Raw genomic sequence first — 22,526 nt, 5'->3', positions numbered from 1 at the left:
GCTGGTAGGTTAATGGGCCCTAAAATGTGTATGTATGAATGTGAGTTAGGGACCTTAGATTGTAAGCTCCTTGAGGGCAGGGACTGATGTGAATATACCATATATATGTAATGCACTGAATAAATTGACAACACTATATAAGTACCTGTAAGTCAAATGTAGGAAATGTGAGCTAGGTCCTTGGTGTTGCTAACTGAGATTCTTATAGGAGCCTTTAAACAGAAAACATTAGAGATATGTATTGCTATTACCACTATATAAGCTTGTTAGACATCCCATTTCAAAACCATGTACATTGTTAAAAGGGTTCCCTTCTGGGAAAACTTTCCCTAAAATTTTGGAGTGTGTCTACGGGAATTTTTGCTCATTAGGGTTTAGCTTGGATTCGACTCTGGGTTTGGTCAGAATGTTTGACTGAACCCAAAAGTCATCTGTCCGTGACGAGCCAATGAACTGAGGGTGGGGAATTCCCCCGCCCCACAGCTGCACCACACAATGGGGTGGGGGTGCTTATGACATTGACCTAATTAGGCCACATGGCCATATTAGGTCAATGTCATTGACCTTATATGGCCATGTGGCCATATATAGTCAATTATATCATGAGCATGCGTTATGGGAATTGTCCAGCCTGCAGCTGATTGGCCCAGGAATGACAGCTGGCCTCTGGGTTCAACCGAACCCGAGTTTGGAATAAACCTAAGCTCATCACTGGTGCCCATTTAGCCAAAAGAGTATTTGTAAGGTCAGGTTCTGATGTTGGACTAGAAAACCTAGCTTACAATTGGCATTTCAATTAAAGTCAGAGCTGGATGGAGTTGGAGAGTCTCCCCACAGGACAGTTTAAGCTCTAGTGGATTTGTGAGCCTACCCTTACTCCCTCTTCTGTTGCATCCATGGACTTGCTACCAGTGGGCTCCACTAGTTCCTAACTATGTGCTGGAAGACTGTTCATAGCCCTATCACCACCCCAATTACTTCATAGATCATTTTAGAATGGTTACTTTTTGATGGCTACGTGTTCTCTCTGCCCCCATTGTGAACCGGCCAAATGGAAGCGGTCAACTGGCAAAGTGGACTTGCATTTGGGCATCTTGGTTGCTAAAAATGGCAAATGTTATTTGTAATGCGTTACTGCAGTGCCTTTACTACAACCCAACAACGGATAACCACACAGTCTCATGCACCTCATACAATATAAATGTTACCTCCACAGTTGTTAGTTTCTTATTTTTTACGTCTGCAAAGATGAAATAAGCTAATGGATAAAGTGCAGGTCTGAGAATGAGGAATGTATCTTGGTTGCCTATTCACAAATTTGAGATGTTTAACACCAAAGGTCGTTGCGATATGGTATCACGATATGGTATCACATGCATAGGCCAACATACACTGAGACCTCTCTTTTTATGGTAATGTTAGAAGATTTCTGACCTGCAACTGTTTTCGATTGTCTTGGCTGCGATACTCAACCTGCAGCGGTATGTAATCGGCATCGGGGGAGGGAGGACTGAGGTGTTCATATCTGATACCCATCTCAAGAAGATCGGCACAGTTGGCCTTCAGTAACCTCATTTCCTTTAGTCCCGGGTGGCAGGCCTTGTTGCCAGAACATCGCAATTTTTCTTGCCTGTCTGGAGAGAAAAAGAATAAAAAAATTTCAACAAAAATAATGTATATAAAATAAACACCAACTCTTGCTAAGCAGTAATTATTACAGAAAGGGAGATAGTGGCTGGCCTAGACTTGGCAGTAAAATCTGCACTGAACACATGTATGGCCATGGAATGTAAGCTTAAATGTGAGTGTTGGGTTGTGGGTATTTTTGGCAGCCAAATTATTCATCATGGTAATATTTTTTTGTTGGTTGGATTAGGTTCTAGGGCAGAGGTCTCCAAACTGTGGCCCTTTGCTTGCTTTACTATTCCATCCACTGACACCAACAATGGGGCATAATTCCTGTCGCTGACACCAACTCCTTCCATTGACACCAACGATGGGGCATTTTTCCTTCTGTTGATACTAACGATGGGCCACTATTCCTCCCACTGACACCAATGATGGGGCATATTTCTTCCATTGATACAAACAATGGGCCACTACCCCTTCCACTGACACCAACATTGGGACACAATTCCTTCCATTGACACCAACAATGGGGCATAATTCCTTCCTTTGATACCAACGATGGGCCACTCTTCCTACTAACACCAACAAGGGAGCACTACTCCTCTCACTGACACCAACGAAAGGGCACAATTCCTCCCACTTTCACCAACAATGGGGCACAATTCCTTCCATTGACACCAACGATGGGGCAGAATTTCTGCCATTGACACCAACGATGGGGTACTATTCCTCCCACTGGCACCAACAATGGGGCACTATTCTTTCCACTGATACCAGTGATGGGGCACTATTCCTCCCACTGACACCAAAGATAGGGCACTGTTTATTCCCACTGGACTCCAGAACATTTTTACTCCCACTGGCCCTAGTCCGGCCCCCCCTAAAGTCTGAAAGACAGTAAACTGGTCCTTTGTTTAGAAAGTTTGGAGACCCCTGTTCTAAGGGGTCACTATAACATTAGATTTAAGACTAAGTTCAGGGTAAGATAAAGGGAAGAAGGGTTATTTGATGATTAGTTTAAGGGTTGGTTAGTGTTATTTTTATGGATGTGATAATCAATTGTTGTGTGGAATAGTTAATTTTTCAATTCCCAAAAGACTTAGAGCCATAGTGCGAGTGTCTCGAATGTCCAATTTACTGTAACTAAAAATAAAGTCCCATTTCCTGGGACTTCAGATTCTGAAATGGATTACCAGAAATGTTGATACAGAACAGCACAAAAACTCCAGAAGAGGTGAATATGTATATTATATTATTCATACCGCAACGCAACTGTGGTTCTAAACAGGTTTTCTATATCTAGATGGGCATTCAATACGTCATCAGTGCACTCACAGTTCCTGACTCGCGGGTGCGGAAGAGATCCAGCAACAAGTCTGCTGTCACGCTTTGAATCCTCTATCACCATCTGTCCATAGGCAGGAAGACCCAGTTCAGATCCAAGGGTCCTGGCCACACAGTTTGTCCCTGGTCTTTCCAAACGATTCTTGAAGGACAGGATGTTTTTGTCCACCGATTTAGATGAAATGCCATAAAACTCTGGAACTTCTAGAGAATTCTCTCGCAGAAGAACAATGCCGGCCAATGGCTCTGTAATTTTTACTTCTAAAATAAAACTTTTCACCAGTGTCTCCCGTTCAGAAAACCTACGATATAGGAAAAGGCAATCTTTGAACACAACAATTAGAAAAGATTAGCTGTGGTAAGCAATTAGACAACAAAAATTCTGCACATGCCCATTATATTTTTTCCTATGGATGCTGGAAGTTGTTCATTCATAAATGAAAGATTATTCTACAAAACAGCCTTATTCTCATTGGTCTAATTGTGGACGTAGGTAAGAAATGGCACACTAACCTGATGGGAGCATTGGGGCCTTCCTCTTCCAAGCTCCTCAGCCGAAACCATTAATCCGATCTCCCTCAAACCCATTAAAAAAAAGCCCTGAAGAAGTGGGTGCTATGTTTAAAGGCCTTTATTTATTTTTTTACCTATCACCACAACATTTCCACCTCTAAAGGGACCCACCTTACGGCCCTTCAACAAATCAAGCTGCCATGGACGTTCTACCCCAACAAGGTCCATCACTACCTTACTCAGTTTCTGTAGACCCCTTGTTGGTCTAGTGTAAGCATTTTTGCCTATGGAAGATGGACTTCACTCCACCTATGTCATGTACCTGGGTGTATTTGAACCGGAATGTCCCACAGCTGCAGTCTTACTTATTGTGCCACAGAGGAGCTCTGGAGTTATAGCTATGCTCTCTTAGTTTGATGCATTACCTTGGGCTCACTAGCCCCACCTGCTGCCAGTTGTGGACAATCTACAATCAAAACAGCCCATATAGAGCAGCACTTCCTATCTCTCAGTTCCCGTTTGTGTGGACTAGCTTCCTGGGTGTTTTGACTGCTTTGTGACTTTGAATACCGTATTTGAACTTCTGCCTGAATTCCTGACTACTCTCTAGCCTCCTGATTTTGTACTTCACTGCCAGCTCGTGTATGACCTTTGCCTGCCTGACCAATCTCTGGATTTTGATCTTGTACCGCTTTACCTGATCTGTTGCTGTTCTGATCTGCCTGACTAAGTTTTCGTCTGAATCCTCAGCACACAAGTGCCACCTCGGACACTACCTATCACAAGTACCTTACAACCTATCCTCAGGAAAAAGCATTATCAATTGTCCAGGAAATGCAACCCAGCAAAGCCTTCCTAGGACAGGGTTGGCCAGGTTGAATTTACCAGCCAATCATCATCTTTTCCCAGGATTTGCTGGTATCTGGGAAACTGACTAGTGACAGTATGTAAAAATATATTTAATAATTTTTTGACATTTTTTTATAAAATGTTTTCTTTTTTTACAATTTTTTTTTTTTTTTTTACATAGCGTGACCAGAGCAATTCAGTGGTACCACAATAACACTGTTCTACTCTGGGAAGATGATCAGGACTTTTTTTTTTACATGTAGTACCCTACTAGATAGGTGCTGGAAGAGAATATAATTTTTGATCTTTCTGCTTACCAGGAAGATGGTCAGGTAAAACTTAGAGTGCTCTCTGCCTACCAGGGAGCAGGATCTATTGGTTAGGTCTGCTCATTGTACCCAGGTGCAGCTCAGCTTGTTCTGACTGTCCCCCACTGGTCCAATAGGGAGTCATATTGGACAGTGGGAGAGGACCTGACAAGTGAGTGCACAGGTTTTGTTACAGCCCTGGCAATTGGCAGAAGGAAAGTTTGCATTATGGGCAGACTTTGGAAACTGCTGAAAGGTAATTACTGCAGACCAGAAAAGGGTCTTCAACATCTTGGTCAACTGGTAGAATACCACACAGAAGCAGACTTACTATTTAAACCAGTCCTTCGCACTGTGCGGGGCGGGGAACTAATGGGTGTCTATTAGGTTTGTACATTTTTGAGAAGCATGTAATTTGAGGCCGAGGCTGTAATTGGCTTGTTTCAGGTTGTCCTCGGGGGCGTAGAGCACTGCGCTCTGAACCCTCCCACTTTTGATTTTAGCGAATCAATATTTGTCATCGCGTCACTTCCAGTTTCCGGCCTCTCGTCCCGTGGAACGCAAGGCGTCCTCTGGTGAGTGTGGACCTTTTTTTTTAGCACCAGCCACCCCGCACCCCCCAAAAAAAAGGGCGGGGAGCGAACCATCGATACTTCACTCTCTTTTTTAAGGAGTGCTGGGCTTGGTTTGGCAGAAAACCAGATTTTTACAAGATTGCTCGTCTCTAATAATAGTGATATAACATATTTCAAGATCAACACAAAAATAAAAAGAAAATTATACTAATTGCGACATAGAGGCTTTTCAAAGACTTCAGACAATGGACTGGGTCTGCTGTACTGGGATTTTTATTGTTTTTTTTTTTAACGACAAAACAGCCTTGATCAAAGAGACCGCACAGGAATTTGTGTCTGGTATGGAAAACACAGACAACTACAAACGGCGGTTGTAGAAATATTTATTGGTGATTTATAACCATGGTTCGCCTTTTCTAGTGAATAATTCTGTTGGCATTTAAAGTTCCAGACTGGCCTTTGCAGTATTTTGACAGAAGAGACAGATGAATAGTCTGGAGGTGTCACAAAAAATATTTTTCGGATGCTTTATAGTAGATGTAAATCCAAGCTGGATGATATTTCGTTTGCTACAGAAATGTGTATTATAAACAGTTGCCATTTTGTTATATAATACTTGTTTTCTTTTTTTTCCTTCTACAGTCTGAGATATCTTATCTGTAGGATACAATCTCCAGACTTCTCATAAGAAACTGGAGGAAATCAAACATCTTTGGTATAAAAAAAAACAAAATACTTTTTTTTCAAACTGACCTGACTTCAAAGTGAGACACATTTTCTGAACTGTAAATAACAGAATAATGATGTATGGGAATAGATAGGTCGTGACACCACAACCTAAAACTACTCAAATAAATACTTTAATTATATACGGTACACCCAAGGGACTTTTAAGATGCCAAATAATACACTTAATATATTTTAACAGAAAAAAATAAATTAATTGTATTTATTAATATTTATTTAAAGATTACATAAAATTGTATATATATATATATATATATATATATATATATATATATATATATATATATATGTAAAAATTATTTTCTGGCACCTTAAAAGTCTATTGTGTGTAGAATGTGTATAATTAAGGATGCTAAACAAACTTCATATATTATAAAAATGAAAATTTTATGTGATTTATTTTATTAATTAATAAATACAATTGTATTTTTTTTTTTAATGTAAATTATGTGAATTTTATTGTTTGGTGCCTTAAAAGTCAATTGTGTATAGTGTGTAAAATTAAGGATGCTAAACAAACTGCACATATTTATATAATTTAAAAATGACAATTTTATGTGATCTATTTTATTAATTAATAAATACAATTGTAAAAATGTATTTTTTATGTAAATTATATGAATGTTATTATGTGGCACCTTAAAAGTCCATTGTGTGTAGAGTGTTTAATTAAGGATGCTAAACGCAATACTCATATTTATATATTTAAAAAAATACAATTTAATGTAATATATTTAGTTTGCTACAGAAATGTGTATTAAACAGTTGCAATTTTGTTATATAATAATTGATTCCTTTTTTTTTTTCCTTCTACAGTCTGAGATCTCCTATCTGTAGGGATACAATCTCCAGACTTCTCATAATAAACTGGAGGATATCAAACATCTTTGGTAGAAAAAAAAACAAAACAAAAAGAAACAAACAAAAAAAAAAACAAAAACTTTTTTTCAAACTGACTAACTTCAAAGTGAGACACGTTCTCTGAACTGTAAATATAGAATAATGATGTATGAGAATAGATGGGTCGTGACACAACCTAAAACTACTCAAATACTTTAATTATGTACAGTACACCCAAGGGACTTAATATATTTTGACAGAAATTTTTTTTTTTACAATTGTATTTATTAATATTTATTTAAAGATCAAATAAAATTGTGTATATATATATATATATATATATATATATATATATATATATATATATATATATATATATATATATATATATATATATTATAATAAAAATATTATTGTTTGGCAAATTAAAAGTCTATTGTGTGTAGAGTGTATAATTAAGGATGCTAAACAAACTTCACATATTCATATAATATAAAAATTTAAATTGAATGTGATTTTATTAATTTATAAATACAATTGTAAACATTTATTTTTTATGTAAATAATGTGACTTTTATTGTTTGGCACCTTAAAAGTCCATTGCGTGTATAATTAGGGATGCTAAACAAACTTCACATATTTATATATTATAAGGATTGCAATTTTATGTGATATATTTTATTAATTAATAAATACAATTGTAAAAATTAATTTTTATGTAAACTATGGGAATTTTATTATTTGGCACCTTAAAAGTCCATTGCGTGTAGAGTGTATAATTAAGGATGCTAAACAAACTTCTCATATTTATATATTAAAAAATTACAATTTAATGTAATATAATTTATTAATTTTTATTTAAAAATGTGGTCACCGTCACTCCCGTCAGGCTGAACAATGGGAAACTGGCAACTTAAACTGAAAATGCCATCATTGTTCTGTTACCACTTTTTATTTATACAACATTTGTTACCCTTTTTGGTTCTTGAAATCTGCCTGCACCAAATTGCCATCATATTTACCATGTAGATGTACCGTCGTATGCTGTGATGTTCAACAACTGAATTATGAAACTAAAAGTCCATTGTGCCATTTGTGCGTAGAATGTATACTAAAGGGTGCCAAAAAGACTTCACATATTTATATAGAAAAAAACATTACAGTTTTATTACATTTTTTCAAATTACTGAATAATATTGTAAAAATGTATTTATATGTAAAATATGTGAATTTTATTGTTTGGCACCTAAAAGTCTCTTCATTTTTTTTTTTTTTAAATGTTAGTTATTGAATACATTTGTAAAAACATTTAGTTTTATATAAAATATGTCAATAAGTTTGGCTCCTTAAAAGTTCATTGCATGTTGAGTATATAATTAAAGATGCCAAACAAACTTCACATAATTTATATAAAAAAAAAAATGACCATTTTATTTAATCATTTTTTTAATTAGTGAATAAAATTGTAAAAATATACTTTTATATAAAATATGCCAGTTTTATTGTTTGGCACCTTAAAAGTTCAGTGTTAAGGTTTTTTTTTTTTGTTTTTGTTTTTAAATCTACAATTCATACAAAATGCTTTAACTGTAAACTCTACACACAAGGGACTTTTAAGTTGCCAAACCATAAACTTCACACATTTATTTAAAAAAATTGTGCGATTTTATAATTTTTTTTGCTATTTCATAGATAAAATTGTATAAAAAAAAAAAAAAAAAAAAGTATAAATATGTGAAGTTTATTCTTTGGTGGAGTACAATGCTAAACCATAAACTTCACATATTTATTTCAATAGAAATTGTGCAATTGTATTTATTTTTTTCTATTTATTAAATAAAATTGTAAAACAAAAAATAATAATAGTTTATAAATATATCACATTTATTGTTTGGCACCCTAAAAGTTGCTTGTTGTTTGTAGATGTAAAAAAAAAAAAAAACAAAACAAAAAAAAAACAGAAAGCGATTGAGGACAGCTTCAGCTGCACTGCAGAATCAAAGAACAGGAAGAACTCTGTGCAGAGGCTTCCTGGTCATTTACAAACTGAAGCATAGTAATCACAGTTTACTATGCTTCAGTTATGAATGAACACAGGAGAGATCGGTATTGATCACTCACTGTGTTCATTCGGGAAAGGAAGGGGCTGCAAAACATGACACGACGGGGTGACTAAGCTGTTATTTGCAGCTTTTGGAACTTCCTGCACCATAAAGCTGCCCGGGGGCCCCCACATTGTACTGGTGATGTACAGGTGGGCCGGTGTTCCCCTTTATTGGCTGCCCTGCCCCCAATTGGCATCCCCCCTTTGTATAGACTCAAAATATTGCTATGGAAATATACAAGTAGGCAAAATGTACCTGTAGACCCGGAGCATCACCTGATCGACATCCAGCATGGGGGACCCATTGTGTGTGTACCGCACTTCATCTGGTAGGAAGTGACAATCAAATCCCTGCAAGAGAACACAAGCCAAAAGACCCTCAGTTGTAGTATAATGACATCTAGTGGCAGTTTTTGCCCACTGCAGTTTGTTTACAATGTGGTTTTGGTTTCTTCCTCTGTCCTCCCCTCCTGTTTAGTGCTAGTTAGTTCAGTCCTAGCTGGACCCTTTACACTTTTAGTTAGTTAGTGTTAGTTATTCACAGACCCAGGGCTCAGGAAAGTTCTTGTTTCCTTACAACATTCCCTTTAGAGCAATTCTCTAAAGAAAAATTGCGTTAGGTTCAACTTCTGCATTTTATTGAAGAGTTAAGCTGTCTGTGGATGGTGTCAAGTCAGCAGGTGGCCCAGACTGTCTTAAGAAGGTACACTATATTACCAAAAGTATTGGGACGCCTGCCTTTACACACACATGAACTTTAATGGCATCCTAGTCTTAGTCCGTAAGGTTCAACATTGAGTTGGTCCACCCTTTGCATCTATAACAGCTTCAACTCTTCCAGGAAGGCTGTCCACAAGGTTTAGGAGTGTTTTGGGAATGTTTGACCATTCTTCCAGAAGCACATTTGTGAGGTCAAGCACTGATGTTGGACAAGAAAGCTTGGCTCGCAGTCTCCGCTTTAATTCATCTCAAAGATGTTCTATCGGGTTGAGGTCAGGACTCTGTGCAGGCCAGTCAAGTTCCTCTACTCCTAACTTGCTCATCCATGTCTTTATGGACTTTGCTTTGTGCACTGGTCCAAATCATTTGGTGGAGGGGGGATTATGGTGTTGGGGTTGTTTTTTAGGAGTTGGGCTTGGCCCCTTAGTTCCAGTGAAGGGAACCCTTACGGCGTCAGCATACCAAGACATTTTAGACATTTTCAAGCTCCCAACTTTGTGAGAACAGTTTTGGGGATGGCCCCTTCCTGTTCCAACATGACTGTTCTATCAGGTTGAGGTCAGGCCGGTCAAGTTCCTCCACCCCAAACTCGCTCATCCATGTCTTTATGGATCTTGCTTTGTACACTGGTGAGCAGTCAAGTTGGAACAGGAAGGGGCCATCCCCAAACTGTTCCCACAAAGTTGGGCGCATGAAATTGTCCAAAATGTCTTGTTATGCTGACGCCTTAAGAGTTCCCTTCACTGGAACTAAGGGGCCAAGCCCAACCCCTGAAAAACAACCCCACACCATAATCCCCCTCCTCCAAATGATTTGGACCAGTGCACAAAGCAAGGTCCATAATGACATGGATGAGCGAGTTTGGGGTGGAGGAACTTGACTGGCCTGCACAGAGTCCTGACCTCAACCCGATAGAACACCTTTGGGATGAATTAGGGTGGAGACTGTGAGCCAGGCCTTCTCGTCCAACATCAGTGCCTGACCTCACAAATGCTCTTCTGGAAGAATGGTCAGACATTCCCATAGACACACTCCTAAACCTTGTGGACGGCCTTCCCAGAAGAGTTGAAGCTGTTATAGCTGCAAAGGGCGGGGCCAACTCAATATTGAACCCTACGGACTAAGACTGGAGTGACATTAAAGCTCATATGTGTGTAAAGGCAGGTGTGCCAATACTTTTGGTTATATAGTGTATGTCAATGCATAAAGGGCATTTGAAACAGAACACCCATCACATTTAAAGTCAAACAAGATCCACCCACCAAATACAATATAGTAATAGATTCCCAACAAGTTTCACCAGCCACATTTAAAATCAACCAAGGTTTGCCCATCAGATGTCACATTACACATTGGGGCAATCCTCTTTGAAAAATATAGCTAAATTCTGTAAAATACAGTTGGACGAATATCCAGCAAACATTTGCTTTGCAAATTGCATGGTGACTCCTTAATATGTAGACCTTGTAAAGCAGAAAACTTCAACCAGGGTTCCCAGAGGTTGCAAGGAGTCCCTTGAGCAGTGGTTGATTGACCTCCAGTTAGATAACTCCTGAATAGTTCCAGAGCCAAAGCCAGAGACACCAATGATCCTTTAAGTTGTCTGTAAGGAACATTCTTCCCACTGACCACCAATGTAAGGAACATTCTTCTTACTGACCACCAATGTAAGGGACATTCTTCTCACTGATCACCAATGTAAGGAACATTCTTTCCTCTGATCACCAATGTAAGGAACATTCTTCCCACTGATCACCAATGTAAGGAACATTCTTCTCACTGATCACCAATGTAAGGAACATTCTTCTCACTGATCACCAATGTAAGGAACATTCTTCTCACTGATCACCAATGTAAGGAGCATTCTTCTCACTGATCACCAATGTAAGGGACATTCTTCTCACTGATCACCAATGTAAGGAACATTCTTCTCACTGATCACCAATGTAAGGAGCATTCTTCTCACTGATCACCAATGTAAGGGACATTCTTCTCACTGATCACCAATGTAAGGAGCATTCTTCTCACTGATCACCAATGTAAGGGACATTCTTCTCACTGATCACCAATGTAAGGAGCATTCTTCTCACTGATCACCAATGTAAGGGACATTCTTCTCACTGATCACCAATGTAAGGAACATTCTTCTCACTGATCACCAATTAATTGGTTTTACAAGATTTTCCCCGAACCTCAAAACTATTTCTAGTGTTTCTTCGGGTAAAAAGCTTGGGGAAGGCTCCCTCTTAAGTGTTACTCTGGGGTGAATACATTGATAAATGCCAACCCCCCCCTATAAGAAGACTATGTAGCTTACCTGAGGAGACAAAACTCCAACTCGTTGGGTGGTGGGCTCGTTCAAGACCACTTCAACCTTGCAGGAGTCTCTGTCGCTTGGGATGTTGAAGTGTAATTCATTTTCGGTGATGTAAACGCTTTGGCCTCTTCCAACGGTCACTCCTTTGTTGGTCACAATGAGGACAGAGGCAGCTAACATGTCCCAGGTCCACATGAAGAAGAGGAACACCACTCCGGCCATTTTCTTCAGATGATTACGGCTTGTATCCCTGAAAGAAACAGGAACATACAATGTTTGGCTAGTGGTCACTGTGCCCTCTTATGGCTGAAAAGGTTGGGGGGGAATAACTAGTAAATTTTGACCTGAGGGCTGTTGGGAGGAGTACTGAGACAGGGGGCTGTGATGTTTTCGGGAAGCTATGTACAGCCCCCTGCCGGCCCCCTTCCACCAGCCATGATCTGCCTGTCATGACCAGACCTGCCACTATGGCAGGTCTGCCAGCACAGAGACCAAGCTGTAATGGGCAGCTCTGGGTTTTGTACTAATGATCGAGAACCTTGGAAAACTGCTTTTCAATCAGCTGATTACTGTGATAGCGTCAGGGCTGGGCTCAGCCCTTCCTTCTCTGAGATGGCCGCTCAGCTGTCGGCTAATTGCCAGCTCCCATCTCTCGCCACAGTTACTCAGCTGTTGATGATATCCTGCTCGTCAGTCCTGCCTACTTAAGCCATCCAGTCCAAAGGAGCTCTGCCTTCGCCTTGGTCAACATCACAGAAACTATCTCCTGCAATCCTGTTCAAGACTTGCTTTGCTGACATCCCTCCTGGCTCCAGATCCTGCTTGCTGTTCCACTACATTGATCCCTGACTTCTGGCTTGGCTGACTTTCCGTTCCGGTTACTGAACTTTGGCCATGTTTTGACTACGTTTGTTCTTTTTACTTTTATCACTAAACAAGTGTGATTTAACTGTACTTCTGTCTCTGCCTGATTTCATGGTTTCTGACAGATAGCCTGTGATTGGCTATCACACTGATCGGTCACTGTACACCTCTGCGTTTTTTTTCTCCTCTTGAATAGAGAAAAAGATACATAGTACTACCTTTCTGGGTACATTATCCACATGGCCAGGTCATTTTTTGCGATACGACACTGCGTTCATTTAACTGACAATTGCGCTGTGCCCAAATTAAATATATGTCATTTTTTTCCCACAAGCAGAGCTTTTTTTTTTTTTTTTTGGTGGTATTTGATCACCTCTGCGTTTTTTTGTTTTTTTTTGCACTATAAACAAAAAAGACCGACAATTTTGAAAAAAAACAAACATTTTTTTACTTTGTTATAAGCCATATTCAATAAAAATAGAAAAATTTTAATTTCTTCATAAATTTAGGCCAATCTGTATTCTCCTACATATTTTTTGGTAAAAAAAAAAATACTTTGTGCACTGGTCCAAATCATTTGGTGGAGGGGGGATTATGGTGTTGAGTTGTTTTTCAGGGGTTGGGCTTGGCCCCTTAGTTCCAGTGAAGGGAACTCTTAAGGCGTCAGCATACCAAGACATTTTGGACAATTTCATGCTCCCAACTTTGTGGGAAGTTTGGGGATGTCCCCTTCCTGTTCCAACATGACTGCACACCAGTACACAAAGCAAGGTCCATAAAGACATGGATGAGCGAGTTTGGGGTGAAGGAACTTGACTGGTCTACACAGAGTCCTGACCTCAACCTGATAGAACACTGGTGTGCAGTCATGTTGGAACAGGAAGGGGTAATCCCCAAATCTGTTCTCACAAAGTTGGGAGCATGAAATTGTCCAAAATGTGTTGGTTTGCTGATGCCGTAAGGGTTCCCTTCACTGGAACTAAGGGGCCAAACCCAACCCCTGAAAAACAACCCCACACCATAATCCCCCCTCCACTAAATGATGTAAACCAGTGCATAAAGCAAAGGTCCATAAATGGACATGAATGAGCGAGTTTGGGGTGGAGGAACTTGACTGACCTCAACCCGATAGAACACCTTTGGGATGAATTGAAGAGGAGACTGCGAGACAGGCCTTCTCATCCAACATCAGTGCCTGACCTCACAAATGCGCTTCTGGAAGAATGGTCAAACATTCCCATAGACACACTCCTAAACCTTGTGGACGGCCTTCCCAGAAGAGTTGAAGCTGTTATAGCTGTAAAGGGTGGGCCAACTCAATATTGAACCCTACGGACTAAGACTGGGATGCCGTTAAAGTTCATGTGTGTGTAAAGGCAAGCGTCCCAATACTTTTGACAATACAGTGTATGTGGCATCGCTGCGATCATCGGGAGCAGGAGAATTTATTTTGGGCTGTTCTTTGGTGGTAGATTATGGTAATAGTAAAAAATATAGTTACATTTAAATTTTTTTTTTTTATTATTTTGTGCCAGTTTTTCTTTGATAATAATAATAAAAAAACAAATAGGAAATATTCATTATCATTTACCACCAAATGAAAGCCCAATTTGTCCTTAAAAAAACAAAAAAAAACAAGGAATAATCCACCTGGATACATTAACATACCTCCCAACATTCTGAGATGGGAATGAGGGACTACTAGCAAATGTATGTAGACATAAGACACGCCCCCTGCCACACCCCCTTAAAGGAGAATTAACCACAAAAAAAGGTTAATTAAATCCACAAGGGTTTTTTTTACCACTACATTTCCTTTATATCGGCTTTTAAACTTACAAATGCAGCAATTTAGAATTTGGATGAAAGGTTTAGCACTGGGGAACACTTTGAAAGATAAAAAGTGCATTTTATATACAACTATAGAGATCAGACCAAAATGAGGGACAAATGAGGGTAAAAGAGGGACAGAGGGACATTGCTCCAAATCAGGGACAGTCCCTCGAAATCAGGGACAGTTGGGAGCTTTGCATTAAGTCGTTGGGATGATATGTACAGTTTTACTAACACGTCAAAGACGCAAAAATGAAATTGGGTGTTAAAATTTCTTTTATCTCCGTCATGAAGGGGTTAGGATAAAATATAAGTGAACATTAAACGTGAATGTATAACTTTTAAAGGAATACATGGTGTTTGTGCAGAGCTGTACTTTAATCGGGGCTGAAAACATGACATAAGACGATCGGCAGTGACCGTCAACTCAGCATCTTTGTGCGTCTCCCATGACACCAGCAATTATGGAAATGAATCAGACAGAGTTACATTATCAGCTGGAATGGAAAACAAGTCCATCCTTTGCTGGCACGCGTTGCCGTCCCCGGTCCCAGCACTGATCTATGCTGGAAATTTGCTTCAATTACTTATTTATGGCGAGCTGCGAGCAGGTCTCCCTCACTTTTTTTTTTTTTTTTTTTGTTTTTTTATTTTACTGGAGTTTGTTGTAGTGTTAGTAATTGATCTCCCGAACCCCCAGGCCTACTTATTGAATCCGGCATTGATTAATATTTAATAGAACCTTGTTTGCTTGGATGATTCACATCCTCGGAACTGTATGAAGGGATGGAGTTTTTTCCTTTTTTTTTTTTTTTTTTTTAAAGCAAGTTGTACACGAGACATCAGTTACACCTCACCCCTTTTAGCTGGCGGTTTGGCTCCTTTTGCCGTAAGAGGTAACCACAAGCTTAAGTTATGGTGAATCAACCCATTAATAACAATGTAACCGATTCTCCGATGACTAATTCTCAATAGGGTCTGCTAAGGATCTGAATGGAGAATTTTGCCACATTAATTAATCACTTCATAGCCAATGACTTCATGGGTGGATTTATAAAAATAATTGGCAAAAAATGGGATAAATAACAGATCTTAGTAGGCTATTTTCTGTGCTCACATCTTCCCCATACTTAAAAAGCCCTCACTGGACCTAACCAGCTTGAACTTCTAGAATGCCTAGTTTACATGGTCTACATCCCTCCAAGCTCCTACCTCTCTGACAACAACCTTCTTGAAACCTACATTGTGACTATCAATCGCAACACTCCACAGAAACCGCCCTATTAAAACTCACTAACCATTTACTAACTGCAAACACCAATGGTCATCACTCCATACTCATACTACTAGACCTTTCTGAGGCCTTTGACCACCCAGCTCCTCCTCAAAAACTCTACTTCCTTGGCCTCCAAAACTCTCTTCTTTCCTGGTTCTCTTCCTACCTATCACAGTGTTCCTTAAGTGTTGCTTATATCTCTGTCTCCTCCTCTCCTCCTCCTCTTTCTGTAGGGGTCCCCCAAGGCTCTGTCTTTGGACCCCTCCTCTTCTCTATCTACACCTCCTCCCTTGGTCACTCGATAACCTCCCACGGCTTCCAGTACCATTTCTAAGCTGATGACACCCAAATGTATTTCTCTATTCCTCACCTCACTCTTTAGTCTGCTCCCACATTACTAACTTATTAACTGACATATCAGTAGGGATGTCACACCACTTCCTCAAACGAAATCTTTCTAAAACGGAACTGAAAATATGTCCCCCTGCTCCGTGGCTTCATCCTCGACTTTTCCATCAAGATTAATAACACAACTATCAGTTTCTCCCCTCATGCCATGGTGCTAGGTATAATCCTGGACTCTGGCCTGTCCTTTTAGCCCCACATCCAATCACTGTCCAAATCTTGTATACTTAACCTCTGCAACATCTCCACAATACGCCCCTTCTTCACCAATGAAACCACCAAGCTTTTCATTCACTCCCTTGTTATCTCTCACCTTGACTATTGAAACTCCCTGGTTGGCTTACCTCTACAGACACCAACCCCCCCCCCCCCGGTCTACCATGAATGCTGCTGACAGACTCATCCACCTTACCAACCATTCAGTGTCCACCACCCCCCTCTGCCTATCACTCCACTGGCTTCTGATTACTCAAAGAATAAACTTTAAAATACTAACAACACAACAAAGCCATCAGCCATCCACAACTCTGCCCTGACCTACATCACTAAACTTGTCTCAATATATCACCCAAACCATCCTCTCCACTCCTCCCAAGACCTCCTATTATCTTGTCATCTTCTCCCATGCTCACCTCCGGTACTTCTCATGAGGCTCTTCAATCTTCTGAACTTCCTACCTCAACAAGTCCAGCTATCTCTTATGCAGCGTACACACAAGTGGACTTTTCGACCGGACTGGTCCGACGGACCGAGTCCAGCGGACAATCCGATTGTGTGTGGGCTTCATCGGACCTTCAGCGGACTTTTCCAGTCGAAAATCTGACGGACTTTATATTTGAAACATGCTTCAAATCTTTCCGACGGACTCGAGTCCGGTCGAAAAATCCGCTCGTCTGTATGCTAGTCCGACAGACGAAAACCCACGCTAGGGCAGCTATTGGCTACTGGCTATCAACTTCCTTATTTTAGTCCGGTCGTACATCATCACATCCCAATCCGTCGGACTTTGGTGTGATCATGTGTAGGCAAGTCTGTTTGTTCAAAAGTCCGTCGGAAGTCCGTCAAAAGTCTGACGAAAGTCCGCCGGAATGGCCGTCAGACTTTTGTTGCCGAAAAGTCAGCTCGTGTGTACGCGGCCTTACTCTGTCCACCTTTAGGTGATCCCTGAAAACTCATCTCTACAGGGAAGCCTATCCCGCCTCCTTGTAGGTGAGTGCAGTGTGGTGCGGCGGCAATAATAAACATAGGCCAAGTGCGGTAATGAACTTGTATTGAAATTATGCAAAGACAGGTCCCAATAACAAAGAAAATTTCCAGCTCATTTTACCGACCAGCCTGCAACCAACCAAATTATCTAACAGTATGCATTAAAAACAGGGGTTTAGTTTGCACACATTTGCAAATACATGCGTAAGCTGCAGAGCCTCTTCACGGCACCCCAGTATGATCTGCAATTTTGAAAATAGTTATAGGTGGGGCAGTGCCCATTTGTTTGTACAGTTCACTATAAACCCCAACAGCAGCTGAAGGGGGAGAAAACAGCTTTTAGCTGCTAGAGGGAGAGACACAGACACAGTGCATTGTTCTGTAATTGTCCTCCTGTCCCGCCGCACAGATCCCCCTCCCTGTGCTGCCCACATCTGATCCCCCCTGTGTGCCTGTGACCCCCCCTTCATCCCCCCTTTGTCTACCCCCCCCCCAATACAGTTCCCCTCCCAAGCGCAGATCTGTCCCCCAGTACAGGTATACTCCCAGTTATAGAATTCCCCCAGTACAGAATTCCCCCCAGTACAGATATACCCCCCAATACAGTCCCCCTCCCAGGCACAGATTTGCCCCCCCAGTACAGGTATACTCCCAGTTATAGAATTCCCCCAGTACAGATTTCTCCCAGTACAGATCTACCCCCGGTACAATCCCTCTCCCATGCACAGATCTGCCCCCCAGTACAGGTATGCTCCCAGTTATAGAATTCCCCCAGTACAGATTTCCCCCCCAGTACAGATCTACCCCCCAGTACAGTCCCCCTCCCAGGGACAGTTTTGCCCCCCCAGTACAGGTATACTCCTAGTTATAGAATTGCCCCAGTACAGATTTCCCCCACCCTTCCCATAGGGGCCCACCCACCTAAGAGCCCTTCTCTGGGGCCCCACCCTCCCAGGGCCCCACCCCCACCTGCCGCTTTGCTTATGGACATGGGCACCATGGAATTCTGCTTGTGTGCAAATGTTTCACAGGTCTTCAGGACCTGGCAAAGACCTGTGACACATCTGTACAAATGATTCTCATGTATGCACACAGATTTTGCAGATATCAAGGTGCTAAATACCAACAGTGTGTGCACATATGTGGGATTCCACTGCACATGTACACAGGGCTGCTGATAGCGGGGTACCACCTGGCCTCCTGTAGGGGGCATGGGCACACTGGGGGGGCCCGGGCAGCAGGGGGATCGGTGCGACTGAATGGGAGGACAATTACAGAACAATGCACTGTGTCTGTGTCTCTCCCTCTGAAGAGGGAGAAAATGTTTTTTAGCTGCTAAAGGGAGAGACACAGACACAGTGCATTGTTCTGTAATTGTCCTCCTGTCCCTCCGCACCGATCCCCCTCCCTGTGCTGCCCACATCTGATTCCCCACTGTGTGCCCATGGCCCCCCCCTTCATCCCCCCTCAGCATCGCTGGCTTCCCTCTCTATTGCAGGTACAAAGGCGAATGGAGAGTGGGGGGAAGGGGCCAGTAAATACGTCATTTACCGGCCCCCTCCCTTTCTGAATGGGATACAGTGAGTGATCGTTACTGATCGCTCCTGTGTCCATTTATAACTGAGCATAGCAAACTGTGTTTACTATGCTTCAGTTTATAAATGAACAGGAGCCTCTGTCTCTGTTGGCTGTTGGGTTTAATGATCCTTTATTGAGCATTTGACTCTTGCTATGTGGAGGGGGGGAGGGCCATTGCAAGGGTATTTTTATTTATTTTTTTGGTTCCTTGAGTTGGGCAATAAATACATGAGCATTGTTTTGGCTAGATTGCGTTGGGGTGTCAATGGTAATGCAATGTGTTTTAAAACGCACGTTCTGCAGCGCAATACTGCAATCAAATTTTAAAGTGGACTGGTAGAATGACCCTTCAGCTTCCTTAAAGGTTTCAGCCAGGGATATGAAATCGCATTTTTTTTGCAAATCAGTATTGCGCCCATGTACTGTAATTAGCACTTTATCTGCCGTTGCCATTTAAATCTTGTCCAAATTTCACAAGCCAAACAGCGATCACAAATAAAACTGCTAAACTATTAATTTGCCACAAACTAAATAGAAATCTTGACCGGTTTTCAAAAGCCTCCCTGACTGCGCCCGTTGTTTTACGAGTGGCGGTCGCGCCGCTCAGCGCGGGGTCAGAATAATGGATAAATAAATATATCTTTTTTTTTACATTTTTTTTTTTACTTATTTTACAGCCTGGCCCCCAATTCCCACGAGTCGGCTAATTGCCTGTTGTTTTAATGCCGCTCCATCGGAGATAAGTCTCTTTGTATCCCAACAATGCGCTTCCCTTGCAGTTCGCGGCGCGTTTTCCGAGCCAAGATGGCAGCAAGTTCCCTGGCTCTGTGTCCAAGGCGCAATAAAAATGATTGGGGCTAAATGAAATTACTGACCGCCGTCTCGCCCGGTGCCAAGTCCCGGGCTGAGATGTAACTTATAGTTATTCAATGCAAAATAGATCCATCTATTAGATGAAATGGAGAGATATATCCCGGGACGTCACCGATAAAAATGGACACATTGTATCCCCACGCCGATCTATGCTAATCAATTCCTATACAAAAAAAAAAAATGTAATTTTTACCGCAGGAATAAATATTATAAGGGGTCACCGTGACAAACTGTACAACCCCAATACAAAGAGGATAGAGGTGTCATGAACCTGAACATGGACGATTTCTCAATCTGAACCACAAGTGCCAGCATTGCCAGCTGAAACTGTATCAGCCTCCCCTCCAGTCTTGCACAGTTGTACCGGCTCCTCTCCTGGACTGAAATGGCTCCCTCTGATTTCACCGCACACTGTGAGCTTCTCACAATGTGCATTAGAAGCTGCAGCAATTCAGATGGAGCCTGTCTCCTTTCCCGGCTGGAGGACATCCAGAATTTGTTAGCACTTTCCTCCCCAGCCTGACTCTCCCTGGCCTGCCCCTTTCATTTATTGGATTTCAGTTCTGTCAATCATGGAGGCTCAGCAGCACATGTGGGCGCTACCTAGGGCGGTCTGCATGCAAATACAGGAAAGCCCACTCCTCCAGACTGACATTCACCCATCAATACATTTTGATATTTGCATAACTCCCCCCAAGAGCCAGCCCCCCCCCCCCCCCAGTACAGATCTCCCCCCCGTGCCGATCCCCCAGTAGAGATCTGCCCTACAATTACTGATCTACCCCCTCCAGTACAGTCCCTCTCCCTCGCACAGATCTGCCCACCCTCCCCCAGTACAGGTATACTCCCCCAGTTATAGAATTCCCCAGTACAGATTCCCCCCCCCCCCAATACAGATCTCCCCCCCAGTACAGTCCCACTCCCAGGCACAGATCCCCCCCCCCCCCAGTACAGGTATACTCCCAGTTATAGAATTCCCCCAGTACAGACATACCCCCCCAGTACAGAATTCCCCCCAGTACAGATATACCCCCCAGTACAGTCCCCCTCCCAGGCACAGATTTGCCCCCCCCCAGTACAGGTATACTCCCAGTTATAGAATTCCCCCAGTACAGATTTCCCCCAGTACAGATATACTACCCTCCGGAACAGTCCCCCTCCCAGGCACAGATCCCCCCCCCAGTACAGGTATACTCCCAGTTATAGAATTCACCCAGTACAGATCCCCACCCCCCCGTACATATCTCCCCCTCAAGCACAGTCCCCCTCCCAGGCACAGATCTGCCCCCCAGTACAGGTATACTCCCAGTTATAGAATTGCCCCAGTACAGATTTCCCCCCAGTACAGATTTCCCCCAGTACAGATTTCCCCCAGTACAGATTTCCCCAGAGTACAGATCTGCCCCCCAGTACAGTCCTCCTCCCAAGCATAGATCTTTTGCCCAATACAGGTATACTCACAGTTACAGAATCCCCCCTCCAGTACATATTTCCCCCCAGTACAGATCTCCCCCTCCAGTACAGAACCCCCCCCCCAACTACAGATCACCCCCTCCAGTACAGATCTCCCTTCCAGAACAAGACTCTTTCCCAGTATAGATCTCCCCCTTCACTACAGATCTCCCCCTAGACCTCGGATCACCCACTTCTCTACACTGACATACACCCATCAAGGCATCTTGATATTTGCATAGCTGCCCCCAAGAGCCAGCTCCCCCCTCCCCAGTACAGATCTCCCCTCAGTGCAGATCCCCCAATACAGATCTCCCCCACAAATACAGTTCTACCTCCAAGCATGGACTCCCCCCCCAAGCAAAGATCTGCTCCCCCTGTACAGATATGCTCCCAGTTATAGATCCACCCCCCCAGTACAGATTTCCCCCTCCAGTACAGAACCCCCCCCCCCAGTAAAGATCTCCTCCTCCATTACAGATCTCCCCCCTTATACCTATGAACAACCATTTCTCTAAACTGACATTCCCCCCCCAAGGCATTTTTATATTTGCATAACTCCTCCCATGAGTCCACCCACTGCTTGTATCACCAGGACTGAGGGCTCCTGAGAGGAGTACAGGACACTACCTCCCACCAGCCACGATCTGCCTGCATTGCATAGAGAAGCACAGACATCTAGTAATGACATCACTGCATATAAATGAGGATATTACAATTGTAATTTTTTCCATTTAACCACTTAAGGACCGCAAGGATTTGCCCCCTTAATGACCAGGCTATTTTTTTCGACATGGCACTGCATCGCTTTAACTGACAATTGTGCGGTCGTGTGATGCTGTACCCAAACAAAATTAACGTCCTTTTTTTCTCACAAATAGAGCTTTCTTTTGGTGGTATTTGATCACCTCTGCTTTTTTTTTTTGCTTGTTTTTTCTTGCGCTATAAACAAAAAAAGAGCAACAATTTTGAAAAAAAAAACAATATTTTTTTACTTTTTGCTATAATGAATATCCCCCCCCCCAAAAAAAAAAACAAAACAAAAAAAATCTTCATCAATTTAGGCCAATGTATATTCTTCTACCTATTTTTG

General features: G+C 41.9%; 1 protein-coding gene across 1 annotated transcript in view; it reads right to left on the bottom strand.

Moving 5' to 3' along the window:
* Window positions 1–22,526, bottom strand: part of LOC141103831 (FRAS1-related extracellular matrix protein 1-like) — a 229,827-nt gene that overhangs the window by 192,685 nt on the left and 14,616 nt on the right. Inside the window, 4 exon segments of the mRNA XM_073593852.1 lie at window positions 1,435–1,634; window positions 2,965–3,275; window positions 9,166–9,260; window positions 11,947–12,196. Of these exon segments, the coding sequence (XP_073449953.1) occupies window positions 1,435–1,634; window positions 2,965–3,275; window positions 9,166–9,260; window positions 11,947–12,168 (828 nt within the window). The 5' untranslated portion in view covers window positions 12,169–12,196.

This window comes from Aquarana catesbeiana, linkage group LG07 (assembly GCF_042186555.1).
Source record: "Aquarana catesbeiana isolate 2022-GZ linkage group LG07, ASM4218655v1, whole genome shotgun sequence".
Classification (NCBI taxonomy): Eukaryota; Metazoa; Chordata; class Amphibia; order Anura; family Ranidae; genus Aquarana; species Aquarana catesbeiana.
Note: the sequence above shows the minus strand (reverse complement) of the source record. Positions and strands in the feature narration are given on the sequence as shown.